The sequence below is a fragment of the Dendropsophus ebraccatus genome, chromosome 12, assembly GCF_027789765.1.
Source record: "Dendropsophus ebraccatus isolate aDenEbr1 chromosome 12, aDenEbr1.pat, whole genome shotgun sequence".
In the NCBI taxonomy this organism is placed as follows: Eukaryota; Metazoa; Chordata; class Amphibia; order Anura; family Hylidae; genus Dendropsophus; species Dendropsophus ebraccatus.
Genome location: NC_091465.1, coordinates 30455474 through 30468785, shown reverse-complemented (window position 1 = coordinate 30468785; position 13312 = coordinate 30455474). Strand labels below are relative to the sequence as shown.

General features: G+C 44.3%; 1 protein-coding gene across 1 annotated transcript in view; it reads left to right on the top strand.

Annotated features, from left to right (window-relative positions):
• NOC2L (NOC2 like nucleolar associated transcriptional repressor) overlaps positions 1-3178 on the top strand; it is an 86080-nt gene extending 82902 nt beyond the window's left edge. Inside the window, exon 19 of the mRNA XM_069946493.1 lies at positions 2418-3178. Coding sequence (XP_069802594.1) covers positions 2418-2599 — 182 coding nt within the window. The 3' untranslated portion in view covers positions 2600-3178. The remainder of the gene's footprint in view (positions 1-2417) is intronic.
• The last annotated feature ends 10134 nt before the right edge of the window (positions 3179-13312 follow it).

Genomic DNA, 13312 nt, shown 5'->3' with positions numbered 1-13312 from the left:
CCCCTTTAAGGTTTCTTTTGTAGTCGGCTGCCATGATGAGTTTTTTATACCCTATGGTGGATGCTTAATATCGCTTCCATCGCCTATTGACCGATAAGGGATATGTTTCTATGATGTTTCCATTAAACAGATGCTATTATAACCTATAAGTGATGGATGCCACACTTAGACATCCATGTAATGCATCCTTAACCCATAGGCGATTGTGGCATCTGTTTAATGGATACATCTTGAAAAGCTTATAGCACATCCTTTTAATGGATGCCATATCTTATATATCTGCCATATCTATCCCATTGGATGGAATAGCATAATCTACTGTCAATCTATCCTTAATTATTGTGTTATAATGTGTACATGGAGACCTAAAGCTGGACAGTGTAAGGCTATGGACACTTTTAGTGTATACATCAGGAGCTTTTCTGACATGGCTCCCGCACATGCTATAAGCTCTCCCCAGTACCCGATAGCTGCTGTGTTTTTTGTGTTAACGCTTAAGTCTATAGGCTTCCAGCAATGCTGCACATAAATCAACTTTTATTAACTTTTATGTAAGTAGACACAGAGGAGGAGTCACAGCAGCACAGTGTCATGCAGACCCCTCCCTCCTCTCACCCACTTAGGTTTTATTGACCCCCTGAGTACTTGGCATTGCTGGAAATGTACACAATGTACAACAATGTACACAGCAGGTAAAATGCCTTCCACATAAATAATAATAAAAAAATTAAAGTGACTCAGTACCCTTAGACTTCCCCACCCAAACCGCTTGTACCTTCGGATAGCTGCTTTTAATCCAAGATCTGTCCTGGGGTCTATTCAACTTGCAGCCTTGTGTCAAATTGGCGTGGCCTAGAGTGTCTGTGCACTAGGCCTTCACCACCTAATATGATAAATCCTACCCAGGGCGTTCCAAATGATGAAGGGGTCGGGAGGAGGGACGGAGAGGCGGTGCAATCCTAGGGTGCACACACTCTAGGCCACACCAGTTTGACACAGGGCTGCAAGTTTAAAAGTTGTTTTTTAGGACAATAAATGCATCATTGGCTAAACAGACCCCAGGACAGATCTTGGATTAAAACCAGCTATCTAAAGGTACAAGTGGTTTGGGGGACGGATCAAGGGTACAGAGTCGCTTTAAGAGCATTGACAACTTTAATCAATAACATAAAGCTGGGATCCAATCCAGTCTATAGAAATGTAAAGGAGTCCTTACATTTAGGGGTGAAAGACTGTTGGGGGTCATGTAAAATGCGGTTGCATTGCCTCACGTAAGTTGTTGGGACCCCGCGGGCTCCAGAAATACATCTAAAGCACGTTGACTGATAGTGGATGCAGAACTGCGACATATCTTTTTTTCATGTCACGGTGTATCTCTAGCCTTATCAGCTGCAATAAAGCCAGGGTGACACTATGATCTTTGGCTGTGTGACCTGTGTCACTGCCAGTGTCACCACCTAGCCCTTACTTTGTCAGACATTCAGTTCCTTAGGCTACTTATTATTAGTAGTATCATTATTATTCTTATAAAGGTGACATCCGCATTGGGGACTTCAGTAGGAACCTCCTTCCATGGTGTCCGTGAAATGATATACCTGGCCCTTCCATTATTTCCTTTTTCTGTTCCCTTAGGCTATGTGCACACAGAGCAAAAGTGGCGGAATTCTGCGGCGGATTGCAGCCTTCCTGTCATAATGAGGCTCGCGCACCTCCTCTCTCCACGCTGAAGAATGAACATGTTAAACATGAATTCTCCGCCGCAGAATTGCGCCACTTTTGCTCCCAGTAGTGTTCTCCAGCTTGCAGCTTGTCCTCCTGTTGCCAAACAACTACTCCCATTGTAGTGGCTGATTGGGTATGATGGGAGTTGTATTTTTACAACAGCTTGATAGCCACAGATCAGGGATCACCGCAGTCAGGAAACATAAAAACTGGAGTGTGAGCTCAGATCGGAGTCTAGTGTAATCTAGCTACAAAGAGCAGTCACACTTTACAGCACTGCCACAATCCACTACCACCACTTGTTAATGCTGCCCATAACTCATGTGGTAGGTAAACTTGCATACTGCACAACAAGTCTCATCCATAGCTGTACTTTTTTTTTTTTTTTTTTTGGACCTGTATATATAATTTATTCTTTTCTTCCTGGGCAATTCCTTGTGATGCAGCCCTACTTCCCATGGTATAGATGACTATAGGCAATTTTGTGTATGGGGTAAATCCTCCTGAGGAGGCGTCTTTCCTTCAGACACACATCTGGCTGCAGCGCCTGGCTCGGGCCAGTGTCCTCTCTATCTGGATGCTGCAGAAAGCGGCGATAAATTAATGAGCGGCGAGATTAATTAGTGATGAGCCACCCTCGGCCGGCTTGTTCCTTCCTGATAAAGCAGAATTTATATTTGCTCTTCCGCCCACAGGGGAATCGCAGGATGAAGACGAGGAGGAGGAGGCAGCGGAGGGGGGAGAAGCTAAAGCCCACAAGAAAAAGATCCAGAAGAAGAATAAGGGGGCGCAGCGCCTCTCTCAGGCCGACCTAAAGGAACTGGCCAAAGGGGAAGAAGATATTGTTCAGGATCTTGAATTCTCAGACGATGAGTAAACACCCGCTGAGTGTACAAGTAACTCTTTATGTGCTGGGTGCACTCACTGTGGTTGGGCCCCTGCAATGGCTTCCAGGTTTTGCTATACTCAATGCCGCATTATAATTGGCGCTAATGTAATGCATGCAGGAAGCCAGTACCATCCCAACATGCCCTGCACCCCAAAATACATCACGGAGGAGAGATGATGAAGTGTTACAGAACGTGGAGGGAAAGCGCGGTGATTAATATTTCAGTGCCTGGGGGTTGCGCACAGTCACAATGCAGTTAAGTTACTCTGGGAATATATGATGCTGTTCCCAGGATTTGGGGCCAGCTGTGTATTCCTTCAGTAAGGCGTCCCAGGGACTCTACATGTCAGTCACCTGCTGAATATTAAATTAACTGCTCGTGTGCCGGCCAACATTGGAAAACCTCCCATCATGGGCAGCCACGCCGCTGCCGTCGTTTTGCATCGGACATTATCATACGGACTGTATCTGCTTTGGTTTTATAAGAACTATGATGTAATATTGTGTACAGAACATGTTAACAAATATTATTTTCTTTAATATAAGAACCACAACTTCTCTTCCAAATTTGTTGAATGTTCATTTAATATGAATTCTCTGTATTTGCATCCCAGCATCACAGAATATGCCATACATCTCTGATAGGTGGGAGCCCCACCTCTGGTACCTGACCCCCAGCCTCCTCCTATATCCAGGTAGCTGGAGGTTGCTGATAAGGGATGGTCCGAACCGAGTTCGGTTCGGGTTCGTACGAACCCGAATCCTCGGTAATGATTTCTGCTGTCTGCCCGCTCCGTGGAGCAGGCGGATCCAGCGGGAGGACCGCCTGAAAAACTGGGATACAGCCATAGCCATAGGCTGTATCCCAGTTTTCCAGGCGTTACTCCCGCTGGGTCCACCCGCTCCACGGAGCGGGCAGACAGCGGGAATCTGCTGCCGAGCGTTCAGATTCGTACGATCCCTATTGCTAATGCTTTGCAAAGGGGCATGCATACAGCACAGTGAGGCGTAGAGGTGCTACGGCCCAGGGAACCCTAGCTCCACCTCCCTGACACTTCATGGCCCAAATAAAACAGTTTTTTTATTAAATTAAAAGCTGACAGGCAACAAAGGTATGTTCTCAATGCTTTTATGGCCAGCTTGGTAGGCAATCAGGGGCTGACAGATTCTCTTTAAGATATTCGAATCTATGGAATCTATTAATTAGAATATGAGCTCTACACTTTGTTCAGAACTGCAGACATTGGCGGATAGCTAATAGCATTTGTCTAATCTCTTTACCTGTCTCTTAGCTGATGGCTATTTGCAAAGTTATAAAATGACGCTTTAATTCTAAGCTGAAGAGTTGCAGAGGCCAGGCTGAGCTGCAGCATGCATGCCCCCTCCTTTGTTAATGTACAAAGCCTATTGCTGTAATCCTAAGGGCCCTTGCACACTGAGGAAATCACGCAGATTACTTGCCATGAATTCCTCCGCTTGCCTCCTGCGCTCCCGATTGACGTTCCCACTGGTCCCATAGGCTCCATTGTATGGTCTGGTGGATTCTGTTGTCCACCCAAAGAAGTGATATTTCAATTCTTTGGGTGGACAATGGAATCGCCAGACCATAGAATGGAGTCTATGGAACAGGCGGATAGTCAAGTGGGAGTGCACACAGAATCCGCGGCAAGTTATCTGCATGATTTCCTCAGTGTGCAAGGGCCCTAACCCAGAACATCAATCATGCACTGCAGGGAGGGAGGAAGTATGCATGCAGCATCTCAGCATGGCCTCTGATTCTTGTGCCTAAAAGTAAAAATCAGTTTTGACTGTATCAGCTAAGAGACAGGTAGCACTTGTTTAATCTTCCTATATCAGCAGTCTTTCCCATCTGCAGCTCTGAGCATCATATAAGGCTGACAGATTACGGTTAATAACTTTGCAGCATCTTACTTTGCAGCACGGTCTCCTTACATCAGTATATGAAAGGCTAGTCCTGATTATTTTAACCACCAGCTGGGCTAGGACACAATAGTTGTGATCCTTATTGGTTTAGTTACATAAAAGAAGGATTGTTACATACACACAGATCACATACAGTTAACAATCGCTTGAATAGTTAAAATTACAAACTGATTTTTTTTTTATTGTAAAATCCAGGAATACAATGGGATTGATGACCTTGCTTTGTTTTATTAGGTGGGAAGCCAAGATCAGTTGAATAGAGGAGCTACTGCTAGCTTGCATTGATTTGGCGGTGCCCGGCCTGTGCCAGGCTCTTTCCCAGATTTAAAAATAATCAAAATCGACTTGGCAGTCTCCGGTTCAGCCCTGCTTGCTAGCAGAAGTCTTTACCCCTTAGCCGCCAATGTCCACAGGAGATGACAGTGCATGTCCATACATAGCACCAGTCCTCTAGTGTAACCAGCGCCAGGTCATCACAGTGACATGGAGATCTGGAGGGATCACCTGCTGTATACCCTGCCTGTTGCTAAGTAGCTGCATAAACAAAAAGTGCTGAGCAAAACAAAAAGGAAAATCGATATCGAGCATGACGTATGGATACATACACTACTGCACACGTGACCTGAACAAATGTTCTATGCAAACTTTTCAAAGCCCAAGAGGGTCACTGGTACCAGGGGGGTCACAATGACTGTATCTGTTCTTGCTATAGATTTCTGGGTCGGCACATATTTTCAATTTGGATCATTTCCCTAGTCATCTTCCTGCAGAACGTCAGGCTTCATGCATGTAAACTATTTCATTTTACTATGTGGTTTTCCCTGGTGTTCAAGTCATGCCAGAGCTATACTGTGTGCCTCTATACGGCGATGGTTATGCTGTACTTCCCAGCTATAAAACATGCCACAGTGGTTTTAAGAAAACATTAAAAATGCCTTTTTTGGTTCTGCACAATTTCAGGAGGTGGTCTAGGTTTCTCTTTAAAGGAGCCAGCAAAAATCTTTTTCTTTCAAATCGACTGGTTTCACAAAGTTGTATAGTTTGAAATTTACTTCTATTTAAAAATCTCAAGTCTTCCTGTACGTATCAGCTGCTGTATGTCCCGCAGGAAGTGATACTTTTTCAGTCTGACACAGTGCTGCTGCTCTGGACAGTTCCTGTCTCGGATAGAGGTGGCAGCAGAGAGCACTGTGTCAGACTAAAAAGAAAACAACATTTCCTGCAGGACATACAGCAGCTGATAAGTACTGGTCTGGAAAGTCCCTGACATGGACAGGGGTGGCAGCAGAGAGCACTGTGTCAGACTGAAAAAGCTCCACTTCCTGTGGGAACATACAGCAGCTGATACATATGGGAAGACTTGAGATTTTAAAATAGAAATAAATTACTAATCTATGTAACTTTTTGAGACCAGTTAATTTGAAAGAAAAATATTTTTATTGGATAACCCCTTTAAGTTGTTGTAAGCTAAAGATTGTGGCAATAAGAGGTCCTACCTCCCTATTTAAAGTGGTACTGAAAAAAAAAAAAAAAGATTATTTTCAAATCAACTGGTGTCAAAAAGTTATACAGATTTGTAAATTGCTTTTATTAAAAATATAAAGCCTTAAAGTACTTATCAGCTGCTGTAAGTCCTGCAGGAAGTGGTGTATTCTTTCCAGTCTGACACAGTGTTCTCTGCTGCCACCTCTGTCCTTGACCGGAACTGTCCAGAGCAGGAGTGGTTTTCTATGGGGATTGCTGCTGCTCAGTACAGTCCCTGATACAGACAGATGTGGCAGCACAAAGCACCGTGTCAGACTGGAAAGAATGCACCACTTTCTGCAGGACATACAGCAGCTGATAAATACTGGAGAACAATGAATAGAAGTAATTTACAAATCTATATAACTTTTTCACACCAGCTGGTTTAAAAGCTATTTTTTTTCTGGCGTTCCCCTTTAACCTAAGAAGCCAGATATACAGTACCATAAATCAGTGTTTTTCAAGCATGTAAGACCAAGTACCCCCAAGTAATATGTTCCAAACAAGCACCCCCAAGGAAGCCCTCAGTTATAAATAAATGTTGGCTCACACTGCGGTTATAGGCTCTGTTTATAGACTCTGAGCAGTTCTTTCCCAGATCAGATCCCCCGTAACAATGTGACTGATCTGTATGTCCTAGTAGTAATTTATCTTGTAGTCAGATGTAATAGTCCCATCTCCTTGAGATCAGTGATTGCTGTGTTTTGTAGGTCTACTATTCATTGCCCCTATTAGCCAGAATCCTGCTCCACACTGATGAGGGGCAAATACCCCGAAACAGCTGGCTTTGGTAATCCCTGGTCATGTCACAATACTGAGTTACACATTGACGCAAAAGGGGCCACCCTGGTATTTCCCTATTTGTGTCCCAATACTCACAACTGAGTGGGACTTAAGGGGCTACGTATCAGGATGGTTTGGTGAACTCCCCACTGGGAGGCACCCCTTGGCAACAGGCTTCCCTCCCCTGGAGGGATATCTGGCTATTTCTGTGTTTTGAGATTCCCAGTTGATGCTCCACGGACCCCTTTTTTTGCATATTCAAATTTCATTGGGGGTAATGTATAAATGGAAACTCTTAAATGAGTACTCGATTGGATTTTTTTCACTGATCTCTCTGAGCTCAGTGATTGTTCTGTTGGCACAAGCCCAATGACTCTTAATGGCCCAAATATAGTTAGTTGCTATGTTTGGGTCATTTTCCCATGGAGGGGGGGGGGGGGGTCTTACACCCGATGCTCCTGACAGTTATCTGTATGAAGAGTTCTGCACTATTTTCAGTAGAGATGGGTGAACCTCAAGCACACTCTGGTTCGTCTGAACCCAAACTACCGACATTTGATTTCCTCTGGCTGAAGAAGTTGGATACAGCCTTAGGGAATTGTGGAAAACATGGATACAGCCATAGGCAGATTTCCAGGTTTCCTTAAAGGGGTTATCCAGTGCTACAAAAACATGGCCACTTTCTTTCAGAGACAGCACCACTCTTATCTCCAGGCCATGAATGATGTCGGCTGATCGTTGCTGTTGTTTGTCTTTCAACATGCTGTCGCTTCGTGAAACAGGAGTGGGGCAGCAGACCACCACTATCTTCTATGGGCTGCCTGGACGATCAAGCGATCACCCGGGCAGCTCCCCGCGGCCCACCCTGTACTCACCCGCTCGCTGCCGACACGTGTAATAGCGGCAGCAGCCAGCGCGGAACAACGAGCAAACAAACGCTGACAGCTCTCGTTTGCACCTCTCAGTCGCCCTGTGTAATAGGGGCTTTAGGGCGGCATCAGGCTTCTCCAGATACCGGTAATCAAATGTAGAGCGTTTGGGTTTGGACGAATCTGAGGGTGCTTGATGTTCGCTCGTCTGTAATTTTAAGTGTTGACATCGAGTCGTATTTGCAGACACTGTAGTTTAGTAATTCCAAGTATCAGCCAATGTAGATTTAAAAACCAGCTGATGAGGACCAGGATGAGCGGCAAGCAGACACTTTGGGTGCCGCTTATCATAGAGGGGTGCAATAGGATCATACAGACAAGATACAACCCTTTTTCTTACTAGCAGGTCTGGTGGGGCTCTCGAGCATAGATGGCAATATCCACCAACAAGTATTTTGCTTCAGGGGAGCTGCGTCTCCTGTACGTTGCGGGGCAGGGATACAATACAGAGGATTTTCCTGCAGTGCTGTGCAGATAACAGATTGTGATATCACATTGGGATCTATACTTCTGATGAGCTTTACAAGTACAAGATAAGACTTCAAAGTAATCTCCTGTGCATCTTGACTGGATTTTCCCTTCTAAGTAACACTGGATCAATGGGGTAGACCCAAAAGACTTCAAAACCACTTGCAGCCAGCTGTGTCTGGCAATAACTCTGCTACAGGGCATGGAATTGCTTAAGAGCGCTCATAATTACATTGGCACCGATCCGTTTATTGTTACTTTGGTGTCACATTTTGCAGAAACGTGAATGGATGCAGTCAGGTAACTGGAATTATCTGTTTCTGAAGTCGTGGTTATGGAATTATTTCTATGGTCTCTAGAACTGGTTCACACTACGTTTTGGCAACCAGTCATTTCCAGCCGTTTTTTTGCAAAAAAAAAAAAAAACGATGAAAAATGGATAGAAAAAAATGGATGCATGTGTGTGCCTCCATTTTGATCTGTTTTTTCCATTGACTTCCATTATAAAAAAAAAAAAAAAATGGATCAAAACGGACCCCCTTTTTTTTTTAGCGGACACAAAAATGAGGTCGACCACGTTTTTGTGCACGTAAAAAAGAACCACATCCGTTTTGATCCTTTTTTTTTATAACAGAAGTCAAAACTGTTGCATCCGTTTTTTTCATCAGTTTTCCATCCGTTTTTTTTACAAAAAACGGATTGCAAAAAAACATAGTGTGAACCCAGCCTTACAGAAACTGAAACAGATTTTTTTTTTTTTCAGATTCAGTCTTTCTGTATGTTAAAAATAACTATTTAAAAAGGGACCCTTTAAATGGACAGCAAAAACACATTGTGAACCCAGCCTAATGTATCTAAGCTTATTTACAAATAATAATCCTTAAAAATATGTATTATTTTATGTCTACAGCTTCTATGTGTCTCCATGGTTACAGACTACAGGCAAACCATTTGTAGTCTGATCCGGCAATCATATGTTTGCTTGTTTGTTTTTCTCCCCATCTGTCCTCTGTTTGCCATGAACATATATTTGGTAAGTTATCCAAGTGCAGGGGACAGATGGAGAGGAGTGTAGTTTTAGACTACACACTCATGCTTGTAGTCTGTTACCATGGAGACATAGGGCTGCATAGGAGCTGTTAATACAAAATGGAGGGATTTAAATAATAGCTTTTGCACAATTGGTTCACTTTTTATTTTAGATCCATTACAGGAACAATAGGGAGAAGAAAATAATACATTGTCTGTAAAGGTGGGGCCTATTAAATGAACTAATTTGACAGTTCTGCATTATCACCATGTCACACTACATTATCACCATACACTACTTCCTGCAAGATATGCAGCAGCTGATAAGTACTTGAAATACTTTATTAATAAAAATAATTTACAAATTTGTATAACTTTCTGAACTTTCTGAATTTGAAAATATTTTTTTTCTGGAATACCCCTTTAATACAGTGTGCTTATCATAGAATTTTCTGTTAAAGGGGTTGTCCATCCTTTCTATGTACAACCCTCCCATCTGAAAAAAGTGATGGCATTGCATTGTTTTCCCGCATGCTTTGTAAAGTCTGGTGTGGACAGATGCCACACACACGATTGGGTTAAAGCGACTCTGTACCCACAATCTGACCCCCCAAACCACTTGTACCATCAGATAGCTGCTTTTAATCCAAGATCTGACCTGGGGTCCATTCGGCAGGGGATGCAGTTATTGTCATAAAAACAACTTTTAATCCGGCAGCGCTGTGTCTAATGACCGGGGCTTACATTTGTATATGCATTAGGCTGCCACCACCTCTCTGTCCTTCCTCCCCAGCCTCCTCATCATTAGGAATGCTCCAGGCAGATTGCTTCCTATTCCCCACCTGTGTGTATAATGAACATGGGCTGGATCGTTAATACACCTGTGCAAAGTTCAAACAGCAGTTAATGTTCCTGGATCATTCCTAATGATGAGGAGGGTGGGGAGGAAGGACGGAGAGGTGGTGCCAGCCTAATGCATATACAAATGTAAGCCCCGGCTGTTGCACAGAGCTGCAGGATTAAAAGTTGTTTTTAGGACAATAACTGCATCACCTGCCGAACGGACCCCAGGACAGATCTTGGATTAAAAGCAGCTATCTGAAGGTACAAGTGGTTTTGGGGGAACAGATTGTGGATACAGAGTCGCTTTAACAAGACTACTGCCCAGTGAGTTCCATGTACAAGTTCTGATTATTGGGACTCATCTATAGAATTCGCTGGGCAGAATGCAGTTGCAGCAGGAAACCAACCTTCCAGCCTGTGCTGCTTCTCTTCACACCAAACTATCCAGAACTGGTGGAGGAGCAATGCTGAAATAAGGCTTTATCCTTTCACCTCACAGCAGTGCCCCCTACCTCCTGGCTGTGCAGTAGACTGCAGCATGTCTCTAGTCACTTAAGGGGAATTTGTTATCAGAAAATGACTAATTGTTTAAATTATGTTTTAATGTTAAAGGGAACCAATCACTGGAAAAAAGCATGTAGAGCTTTTGAAATGTGCTGTTAGAGCACACAGCACACTTGCCACACGTGTTTCCATAGCCTCCGTGCCTTCCCCGTGTAAGCCGCAAAGTAACTTTGTAAAACTGGCGCCCTGTATGCTTATTACCTGAGGTAGTCACCTAGGCGGTGTTCGGCTAGCAGGTAGTCACGGTCCCCTGGGCGTTCTTCCGCTGTAATCACGCCCCTCTGGGCGTGATTCAAATGGCAGAGTGGCTGTGGCGTCACTCGGGAGTGCGCCGTGCCCAACGTCGGCGCACTTACGTACTGATGCCGGACGCCGCCGCACATGCGCAGTGCAGCCGCTTTCATTCCGGTTGGACTGCGCCTGTGCAGAATAGCCTCGAACTCCGGCTAACAGGCTATTCGAGGCTATTCTGCACAGGCGCAGTACCGCCGGAATGGAAGCGGCTGCACTGCACATGTGCGGCGGCGTCCGGCATCAGAATGTCACAGCTACTCGGCTATTTGAATCACGCCCAGAGGGGCGTGATTACAGCGGTAGAACGCCCAGGGGACCGTGACTACTTGCTAGCCGAACACCGCCCAGGTGACTACCTCACGTAATTAGCATACAGGGCGCCAGTTTTATAAAGTTACTTTGCGGCTTACACGGGGAAGGCACGGAGGCTATGGAAACACGTGTGGCAAGTGTGCTGTGTGCTCTAACAGCACATTTCAAAAGCTCTATATGCGTTTTTCCGGTGATTGGTTCCCTTTAAGCATATTTATGAAGAAGTTTTGTTTTGGTATTTTTTCCATTTTTTCCATCTATATTATAAAATAATCTTGCAGTTTTCCTTCTCACCACTTGGAATAAAACTAAGCTGAGACTTATTCTGTCTATGGTTATAAGAGGAGGCTGCTGTTAAGTGATCTGTACAGCACTACAGTCACATGTGACACCAGTAGTTGGAGGAGACAATAGCAGCTCCCTGTGCAATGACCTCTTCAGTGGTCACAGAGTACACACAGTAATTAGAGATGAGCGAACCTGGAGCATGCTCGAGTCCATCCGAACCCGAACTTTCGGCATTTGATTAGCGGTGGCTGCTGAACTTGGATAAAGCCCTAAGGCTATGTGGAAATCATGGATATAGTCATTGGCTGTATCCATATTTTCCAGACAACTTTAGAGCTTTATCCAAGTACTGCTAATCAAATGCCGAACGTTCGGGTTCGGATGGACTCGAACGCAAACCCGGTTCGCTCATCTCTAACAGTAATGCTTAACAGTCAACTCAAGGGGACAGAGTCTGTATATTGTTGTCTATGTCCATGAGTCTTGCTGTAAAGCATATCACTAAATGCTGTTAAAAACAGCTCAGGCATGATGTTGCCCCCACTGAAGCCTCTGGTTGTGTAGCAGGTAAGCCATTGTGTGTAACTGCATATAACTATTATTTTATTTGTCTCATTGGGTTTTGAAGGAATCCATACACGTCTAGGGGAGGGAATACAATGAGATTTTTATGATAATTCCACATGGTAAAATTGTCTGTGAATGACATCATGTACACACATGCAATCCCATAAACTGGCATTACATGCCATTTTTTTTTTTTTTTTTTTTTTTTTTTTTTTTTATAATTAGACATAGTGACAAAGTGAGCACTTGTCATTTGCAGTCCAGTGGAGATGGATGACCCATGCGAATGGAGAACACCTGCAGTGACAGCAGATCTACCAGGTAGCATTATAAGGTAGGCCAGCCACATAGTGCATGGTAAGTGGACAGGACACATCTCGGTAGCCAACAGATGTGGTCTGACATAGGGCGCTGCCTAAATCTGCTGTCTCTCCTAAGCTGTCAACCATGTCCTTGTATTTTCTATAATTCTGCAGCATGGCTCCTTACCCACATACCATAGTGGGAGTTGTAGTTCCACCGTAGCTGGACAGGCCAGGATTGGAGACCGGTGACGTTGAATACTGATGTATAATAGTTTAATCTGACAGTCACAGATTGCCATTCACGGTGGATATAAAAGCAGCACCTGTCTTGCAGATGAAGTGAGGGCCCTTGGCCTACTGTCAGGGGGGCACAATGCTGATCAGCCAGTGTCTGGGACGCTGCCAACAATCCTGTTTTATTCTTGTTATGAAAGCAATGTTACAATAGGTTCAAGAACCCCATCCTGTCTGGCTAATCGCTGTCACAAATCGTAAGGCGCTACACCCTTTGTTACAAGTCTGTCCAGCTTAGCCCAAAGTCACTGGCTGTCACTCAGAGGTAGGGGATGACCCCAAGACTGACTGTAGCTGAAGTTGCCATAAGCTGAAGTGAGAAATGAGACTCTTAAATGGATTGCCTCCCATTGCCATCAAAGTCTATGGGATAGGGTCAGATCTCTGAGAACCCCCTGGTCACTGGAACATTGCAGCAGTAGGAAAGCACTGTGCAACCTATTGGTCCTTGTCTCCCATCAGCACCGCTCACTATTATAGGTCGATCATACATGGCAGTACATGTTTAGTGTTAGTGCTGAGACAGTGGGGTTTATATCATAGCTGGAACTGAAGAG